The following is a 9,299-nucleotide window of genomic DNA, read 5'->3' as shown; positions in this document are numbered from 1 at the left end:
TTTTTTTTTTTTTTTTGAGATGGAGTCTCATTTTGTCACCTAGGCTGGAGTGCAGTGCTGCTATCTTGGCTCACTGCATCCTCTGCCTTAGCCTCTCAAGTATTTGGGACTACAGATGCCTGCCACCACACCCAGCTAATTTTTTGTGTATTTTTAGTAGAGGTGGGGTTTCACTGTATTGGCCAGGCTGGTCTCAAACTCGTGACCTTGTGATCTGCCTGCCTTGGCCTCCCAAAATCCTGGGATTATAGGCATGAGCCACCACACCTGACTAATTTTTATATTTTTAATAGAGCTGGGGTTTCACTGTATTGGCCAGGCTGGTCTCAAACTCCTGACCTCAAGTGATCTGCCCACCTTGGCCTCTCAAAATGCTAGGATTACAGGCGTGAGCCACTGTGCCCAGCCTAATTTTTGTATTTTTATAGAGATGGTGTTTCACCGTGTTGGCCAGGCTGGTCTCAAACTCCTGACCTCAAGTGATCTGCCCACCTCAGTCTCCCAAAGTGCTAAGATTATAGGCGTGAGCCACTGTGCCCAGCCTGCTGTATTTTCATTTCTAATTTATCAGCATCTAATATATTTATTCATTTGATAGTTATCTCTTCCTTCTGTCACTGAGTTAACAGCTCCCTGAGCACAGGATTTTGATTTTTTTCTTTCCTTTAACTTTGGTATTGTTCATGCTATATCTCCAGTGTCTAGAAAAGAACTTATCACATAATAAGTACTTGATGAATATTTGTGGAATTAATTAAGCACTTCACAGAAGAAGGTTTTTGGGTTTTTTTTTGAGATGGAGTCTCACTCTATTGCCCAGGCTGGAGTGTAATGGTGCCATCTTGGCTCACTGCAGTCTCCACCTCCCAGGTTCAAGTGATTCTCTTGCCTCAGCCTCCCAAGTAGCTGCGATTATAGGCGTGTACCACCATGCCTGGCTAATTTTTGTATTTTTAGTAGAGACAGGATTTCACCATGTTGGCTAGGCTGGTGTGAAACTCCTGACCTTGTGATCCACCTGCCTTGGCCTCCCAAAGTGCTGGAATTATAGGCGTGAGCCACTGCACCTGGCCTAGGACTTGGGTTTTGTAAATCCTCAATCTCCCTTCCCTCGCCATTTTGATTGTTTGAATTTTTATATAACTGTAGTGAACCAGCAAGTTGATGGATTTGCTAGTGTGATCAGCGGAAACTTTGCAATTTCTTTTTTTTTTTAAGGCAATTTTTTTGGATTTATTTATCCTTTTTATTTTATTTTTATTTTTATTTTTGGCTCACTGCAACCTCTGCCTCCTGGGTTCAAGCGATTCTCTTGCCTCTGCCTCCTAAGTAGCTGGGATTATAGACATGTGCCGCCACGCCCAGCTAATTTTTGTATTTTTATTAGAGACGGAGTTTTACCATGGTGGCTGGGACAGTCTCGATCTCCTGACCTTGTGATCCGCCCACCTCAGCCTCCCAAAGTTCAACTTTGCAATTTCTAGTAAGTTAGAGAATTCTGGGTAGGAAAATAATGTCTTGGCATTCTTAGAGTACAGATAGTCCCTAAAGCTTCTCTGGGAGTTTTGATAACTTTTAGGAATGTGTGATCTGTATGAATTTTCAATTACTCGGTCCTGGCAACGTGAATGGTATTCATTTGGTAACTTAATTATATGTTCAGGCAAGATACTAGTTTAGGTCTATTTCCAAAAATAATAGACTAATTGGAAAAGCTTTAGCCACATGAGAGCAATTCACTCCACTTGATGCTCTTGGCCTACCTCAGTATAAGTTGGTTCTGCCTTAGTTTTGTTGAATTTTTAATCTTACTGTACATTCATGTGGATTATATGCATTGTGTAGGTTTTAGTACAGTTGGCAAATGACAGCATTACCAGATACTACCTGGGAGTTAAGTTTCCCAGGATAATAGATTTGGTCTTCTGATCACTCAAAAGTATACTCGGAGTGGGCTATGCCAGGGGAAGTTCAGGTATCCTTCTTAAATAAATAGCAACTTGGTTTATCTAGTGATAAGGGGAAAATAATTTCCTGTTTGGCACTTTCTCCAAAATATATGATACTCAGTGTGAAAAATGAACTCAGGTCAAGATTATGTCTCTCCCTTTGGCCCAGACATATATTGAGTATATAGTTATCTTATTGATGCTACTCTGTGGACTGTGGTTCTTTTTAGCTTTCCCATAATTCCTCTTAGGATGACATTTATTAGGTAATGTAGTTTAATAAATGTTTGAGAACCTACTGTGTGCTATGCATGGTAGTTGGTGCTGCGGAAACAGTAAACTAGACAGGGTTTCTTTCCCTAGTGACCTGAGGTCTAGTGGGTAACACATAAAAAAAAATTATAAGAGAGGTGATGTTTAGAAAGGGTGTATAAAGTGTGCTGTAGGAATATATAGCAAATATTTAATGTGGTCTTGGTTGGTGTGGGTGGGGGAGGCTCATAAGATGGAGAGGGCTTCCTAAAGAAATGATCTTTTCAACTAAATACCTATTCAGGCATTTTTGTAGAATGAGGACCCTTGATCCAGTTGGCTTGGGTAGTGTAGCCCTTCTGTGCCTATTCACTCATTTGAAAAATGGGGCTAGTAATACTACCAACCTTACAATGTTGTGTGGACAAACTGAGTGAGCACATGTAAAGCATTTGAAACAATGAGTACCTGGCACATAGTAAGTACTCAACTTGTTAGTCATTATTTTTATGTATATTTTATTTTATGCCAAGTATCCACTGGCAGATTAGTATTTTGAACACAAGTTTGACATGTTTTTTTCCACTACATCATAACCTAACTTGATCAGATAAGAGTAGTAGAAACAGAATTCTGAAAAATAAGTTTGGCATTTTTACAAGTTAAAACCTGTTAGTGGCCAGGCAGTGTCTCACATCTTAATGCTAACACCTTGGGAAGCTGAGGTGGGATATCACTTGAGCCTAGAAGTTTGAGACCAGTGTGTGCAACACAGTGAGACCCCATGTCTACCATCAAAACAAAACAATTCTATTAGTATCTACTCTAAGAAGCTGCCAGAATTGTAATGTTTTACATATCTTTGAACATTTAAAAAATTATATTTGTGAGGCCGGGCGCGGTGGCTCACGCCTGTAATCCCAGCACTTTGGGAGGCTGAGGCGGGTGGATCGCAAGGTCAAGAGATCGAGACCATCCTGGTCAACATGGTGAAACCCCGTCTCTACTAAAACTACAAAAAATTAGCTGGGCATGGTGGCGCGTGTCTGTAGTCCCAGCTACTCAGGAGGCTGAGGCAGGAGAATTGCCTGAACCCAGGAGGCGGAGGTTGCGGTGAGCCGAGATCGCGCCCTTGCACTCCAGCCTGGGTAACATGAGTGAAACTCCGTCTAAAAAAAAAAAAAAAAAAATTATATTTGTGAAACTTGAGACACTTATAATTTTACTATCTGCTTTAGCAGTATCATTTAGTCCTAATTTAATCCCTGTCACCAATAGTATGGTCAGAACTTCACATTTTTTTTTGACTAACGTAGTTAGTGAAAATGTCATTGATAACATGATAACTAAGAGTTCCTGAATGACCTTGTGTGTTTCTTTTTATAGACCGTTTAATTTGTCAGAGCGGAAAGCTAGTGCCCATTCAATAGTAGAATGTGATCCTGTACGAAAAGAAGTTAGTGTACGAACTGGAGGATTGGCTGACAAGAGCTCGAGGAAAACATATACTTTTGATATGGTAACATGTGGTGCAATTTCCTGATTATCCACTAATGTAAAATAATTTTAATATACATATTTCCCCTGGAAAATGGTATATACTTAGAAATTTCATGTCTCTTTGAATTGTCAGATGGCTTCTAGTAGGCTGAATTATGAATTAGTTAACATACAAAACCAAAATTATTAATTCATGTATAATATATTTTATAATTATTAAAATAGAATAATATTGAGGTTTATTTTTTTAATTCTTTTTTTTGATAGGTATTTGGAACATCTACTAAACAGATTGATGTTTACCGAAGTGTTGTTTGTCCAATTCTGGATGAAGTTATTATGGGCTATAATTGTACTATCTTTGCGTAAGTAAAACACTGTTTTTTCAGGTTTATGAAAAAGCTTAAATGCGTGGCTTTGTTTTGTTTTTGAGATGGAGTTTTGTTCTTGTTGCCCAGCCTGGAGTACAATAGCATGATCTCGGCTCTCTGCAACCTCTGCCTCCTGGGTTCAAGTGATTCTCCTGTCTCAGCCTCCCAAGTAGCTGGGATTACAGGCACCCACCACGATACCTGGCTAATTTTTTGTATTTTTAGTAGGGACAGGATTTCACCATGTTGGCCAGGCTGGTCTTGAACTCCTGATCGTGTCCTCAGGTTATCCACCCTCCTCAGCCTTCCAAAGTGCTGGGATTACAGGCGTGAGCCACCATGCCCAGCCTGTTTTTTGTTTGTTTTTTAGATGGAGTCTCACTCTGTAGCCCAGACTGGAGTGCAGAGGTGTTATCTCTCCTCACTGCAACCTCCACCTCCCAGGTTCAGGTGATTCTCATGCCTTGGCCTCTCAAGTAGCTGGGATTACAGGTGTGTACCACTGGACCTGGCTAATTTTTGTATTTTTTTTTTTTTAAACGGAGTCTTGTTCTGTTGCCAGGCTGCAGTGGTGTGATCTCTGCTCATTGCAACCTCCACTTCCTAGGTTCAAGCAATTCTCCTGCCTCAGCCTCCCAAGTAGCTGGGACTACAGGCATATGCCACCTGCCTAGCTAATTTTTATATTTTTAGTGGAGATAGAGTTTCACCATGTTGGCCAGGATGGTCTTGATTTCCTGACCTTGTGATCCGCCAGCCTTGGCCTCTCAACGTGCTGGGACTACAGGCCTGAGCCAGCATGCCTGGCCTAATTTTTGTATTTTTAGTAGAGATGGGGTTTCACCATGTTGGCCAGGCTGGTCTTCAACTCCTGACCTCAAGTGAACCACCCATCTCGGCCTCCCAAAATGCTGGGATTATAGACATGAGCCACCATGCCTGCCTATTTCTTTTAATCTGTCATTAATAGTCATATGAGTGTATGTTTGTTTTTGATTTAACACTAATCTTGACAGGTATGGCCAAACTGGCACTGGAAAAACCTTTACAATGGAAGGTGAAAGGTCACCTAATGAAGAGTATACCTGGGAAGAGGTATTTATTGTTTATAACATATTTTTATCTCCAACGCGGTTGAAATTTAACTGAATAAAACTTGTTTGAGGGCCTCTGTCTTGAAATAGAGAAGATCAGGGTACTTGTGTCAAAATGAATTTAGGGTAAATCACTATTTCAGTAAAATTAAAGTGTATGGTATGATTCCTGTTTAAGAAACAGCCACACTGGGAGAGGAAGGACCGATATATATGGCACAGTTATGTGATAAAAGAGGGGTCTATTTACAACAGAATGGTTAGAGCAGAATATTGTAGAAAAGTTGGAGTATGAGTGAGGCTTGAAGGCAGGGAGGGCTTTGTACTGAAGGAATGAGTCTCAAAACATTAGCATGGCCAGAGGAAGTATAGTACTATATTCATGATGATCTTAAGTGTTCATGAAATTAAGACAAATGTATTATTTAATATTGAGAAAGCATATACTACATTTTACAAAGATTTTCATGGGTTTCAGTGAGTTTAATAACTAAAGGAGAGAACCAATTCTGGAAGAATGTTGAAAGAAGAACAAAGACAAGTTGAACTATAGCTGAAGTGTTAAAACTTTTTTTAAAAAGTTTAAATTTAAATTTAGTAATGTGTTTAAATTTAAATGAGTTTAATAACTAGTTAATTGGCTGGGCACGGTGGCTCACACCTGTAATCCTAGAACTTTGGGAGGCCAAGGCAGGCGGATCACCTAAGATCAGCAGTTTGAGACCGGTCTGGCCAACATGGTAAAACTTGGTCTCTACTAAAAATACAGAAATTAGCCTGACATGGTGGCACATAACTGTAATTTCAGCTACCTAGGGGCTGAGGCAAGAGAATCGCTGAAACCCAGGAGGTGGACGCTGCAGTGAGCTGAGATGGTGCTACTGCACTCCAGCCTGGGCAATAGAACAAGACTCTGTCTCAAAAAAAAAAAAAAAATTGGTTAATTTTCCACCCCAACGTTTTTTTTTTTTTTTTTTTTAAGTGGTGAGGTCTCACTATGTTGCCCAGGCTGGTCTTGAGCTCTTGGGTTTAAGGAGCCCAAGAGTTCAAGACCTCCCACCTCAACCTCCTGAGTAGCTATTACAGGCACATACTACCTTGCCCAGCCAATTTTCCAAATTGTTGATATTTGGGTAGATCCTTTCTTCTAGTGGTTACATAATTGAGGCATTAACTTATTTTACATATGGATAATAAAGTTATGAAATTATAACCATAGGAGATATGGAATAGGCTTAAAGCATAGGTTAGTGGGTCAGAATTACTGAATTTGGCTTTATAAGTAGATGAGTTCCATTGGTTTCCATGTGATGCTCAGGCATGAAGATGGCTAAGAAGTATGACAGGTTTATGGAGGGTGTGAAGACTACTGTTGAACAGACTGTTGTAAGTGACTTCTTTAACATTAAGTTGTTTCTTTTTTTTTTTTTTAACTTAGTTTACCATACTTATGTTTAAATATATTATAAAGGAAGTCCATGTATTTTAACTGCCACAGTAAATAGCATTCTTCCTTTATATTAGTCCTTTTATAATTTCAGGATCCCTTGGCTGGTATAATTCCACGTACCCTTCATCAAATTTTTGAGAAACTTACTGATAATGGTACTGAGTTTTCAGTCAAAGTGTCTCTGTTGGAGATCTATAATGAAGAACTTTTTGATCTTCTTAATCCATCTTCTGATGTTTCTGAGAGACTACAGATGTTTGATGATCCCCGTAACAAGGTAATTCAGTCTTTGAGAATGAAATGTCTCTGAATTTTAATGTGTGAGGCTTTGAGAAGCTGGGGCAGGGGGCGGGGTGGCGGGTGCGGAGAAAGAGAGAATGTGTGTGTGTGTGTGTGTGTGTACATGTGCGTGCGCATGTGCTTTAACCAATCTAATGGATGTTCTTTTGGTATTTTGGTCAGAGAGGAGTGATAATTAAAGGTTTAGAAGAAATTACGGTACACAACAAGGATGAAGTCTATCAAATTTTAGAAAAGGGGGCAGCAAAAAGGACAACTGCAGCTACTTTGATGAATGCATACTCTAGGTAAGAAAGCCATAGTCTTGTCTCCTAGCCCCATTTTCTTTTAAGAAGAATTAGGAACTTGGAGAAAGTGAGACTGCGGTGGGTCAAGGTACGTGGGTCACATGCTTAGATTTTGTGTTATAAGGAGGGGTTGTTGGTAATTGGCTTGAGATTTATAGGGAAGGGCCCAATATTGGAAGAATGTTAAAAGAACAAAGATAACTTGAACCATAGCTGAAGTATTAAACTTTTTTAAAGTAGAAGAATCCTTTTGTTCTAGTGATATCATTTATGGAAGCCCAGGATAAAATGTGGCTGCTGTAGTTGATTTTGGTATGGGATGCTCAGAGGCTTACCTCCTTAGCCTTATGAAGGGGCCCCTGAGACACTTTTGTGGAGCCCCCTACTGCTGTTAGAATACAGCTTGAAAACCCTTGCTTTGAATAGGGACTGGAAGAAGTCAGGTCTTTTAAAATGGCTTCATTTTAATGTGGGAGACAGATGGTCACTAACACTATCTTTCATGGGGTGAAAGGGATGATTTTTTTTCCTTCTAAATATCTTTTATTGAAATACAAAATTTCTTTTTAAAAATGGTTTATTTTCTTCTCTTACCACTCTATTCAGTGAAATATAAAATTCCTATCTTAAATTTACATAAGTTATTGCTTCTCAGCCTTTTGGCTAAGATAAAGTGTAGTAAATTTACATAAGTTAGGAACTCCTTTATTCTCATGAAGACCCCTGGAGGACAAATTTCCAAATTCTACAAATACAGTTTACTAAAACAGGTTTTTTTGTGTATGTGTGTATGGTCTTTGAAAGAACATCAGAATGTAATAGAAAAAGCAGTGGATTGGGAATTAGATATTGTGTGTAGTCTCAGTTTTGCAGTTAATTCAGTATGTGACTTTGGGTAAATAAGTGAATTTATCTGCATATCAGTTTCTGTGAGCTACAAAATGATTGTTAGAATTTGAAGTCTTATTTCTTTGTTTGCATGTGGTTGAAAATTTCTACAAAATGCCATAACAATTATAGTTGCAACTCTAAAAAAAGTTTACATTTAAAGCAAAAGAAAAATATACCATAAAAGTTATAAAGATCATGGAATTTTGGATGATTTCAAAATTTTAATTAAATTTTCACTATAATGGCTTTCCAATAAAATGGAAATTTTATTCTTTGGTTGATTTATAACTTAATTTCATGTAGAATTTAGAGAACTGAACTGAAGAGTAGGTAAAATTTCTTTAGGTATATTTCACTAAAATATAAAATTTCTATTGTTCCTTTTTTCTTGTATGTAGACTTGTAAAGGTCACTTTTTATGAATGTATGTGACAAAGAGAAATTAATTCAGTTTTCCCAAATCAAAGCTGACTTTAATGCTTATTTGTATTAATTCCCTAATGTGGATTAGGAATGGGTAGATAATGGCAGAAAATCATGAGATGAATATTATAATTCAGATCTATAGTTTACATGTATGTTCTTCCTTGTACCTTCCTCTTTTTCTGTAATTTTTAATAACTTAAATAATTTTTATAAAAATGATACTTTATTTATTTATTTATTTTGTGGCACAATTTCCGCCTTGTTGCCCTGGCTAGAGTGCAATGATGTGATCTCAGCTCACAGCAAACCTCCTGGTTCAACAATTCTCCTGCCTCAGCCTCCTGAGTAGCTGGGTTTACAGGCGCACGCCACCACACCCGCTAGTTTTTGTATTTTTTTAGTAGAGATAGGGTTTCACCATGTTGGTCAGGCTGGTCTCAAACTCCTGACTTTGTGATCTGCCTGCCTTGGCCTCCCAAAGTGCTGGGATTACAGGCGTGAGCCACCTTGCCCGTCCTTAATTTTTTTTTAAGTAATATGAAATTGCAAAGAAGAAAATTGAAACTTACCATATTCTCTGTCAACTGTCAACAGCATTAACAAACATAACAATGTCCACCAAATGCCAATGGATATAGAAAAAAATGTCTTTAGTCATCTATATAATTTTTTTTCCAGTAAGATAAGAGCAGAGTATTTGTTTTGTTTTTTGGTTTTTGGGTTTTTTTTCCCAAACCTCTGTACACTCTGATGTTTTTTGTTTTTTTGTTTGGTTAGTG

General features: G+C 38.4%; 1 protein-coding gene across 1 annotated transcript in view; it reads left to right on the top strand.

Moving 5' to 3' along the window:
- Nucleotides 1–9,299, top strand: part of KIF11 (kinesin family member 11) — a 60,720-nt gene that overhangs the window by 17,275 nt on the left and 34,146 nt on the right. The window contains exons 2-6 of the mRNA XM_037727747.1: nucleotides 3,588–3,720; nucleotides 3,969–4,066; nucleotides 5,089–5,167; nucleotides 6,708–6,893; nucleotides 7,079–7,203. Coding sequence (XP_037583675.1) covers nucleotides 3,588–3,720; nucleotides 3,969–4,066; nucleotides 5,089–5,167; nucleotides 6,708–6,893; nucleotides 7,079–7,203 — 621 coding nt within the window. The remainder of the gene's footprint in view (nucleotides 1–3,587; nucleotides 3,721–3,968; nucleotides 4,067–5,088; nucleotides 5,168–6,707; nucleotides 6,894–7,078; nucleotides 7,204–9,299) is intronic.

Source organism: Cebus imitator, unplaced genomic scaffold, assembly GCF_001604975.1.
Source record: "Cebus imitator isolate Cc_AM_T3 unplaced genomic scaffold, Cebus_imitator-1.0 Scaffold238, whole genome shotgun sequence".
Classification (NCBI taxonomy): Eukaryota; Metazoa; Chordata; class Mammalia; order Primates; family Cebidae; genus Cebus; species Cebus imitator.
Note: the sequence above shows the minus strand (reverse complement) of the source record. Positions and strands in the feature narration are given on the sequence as shown.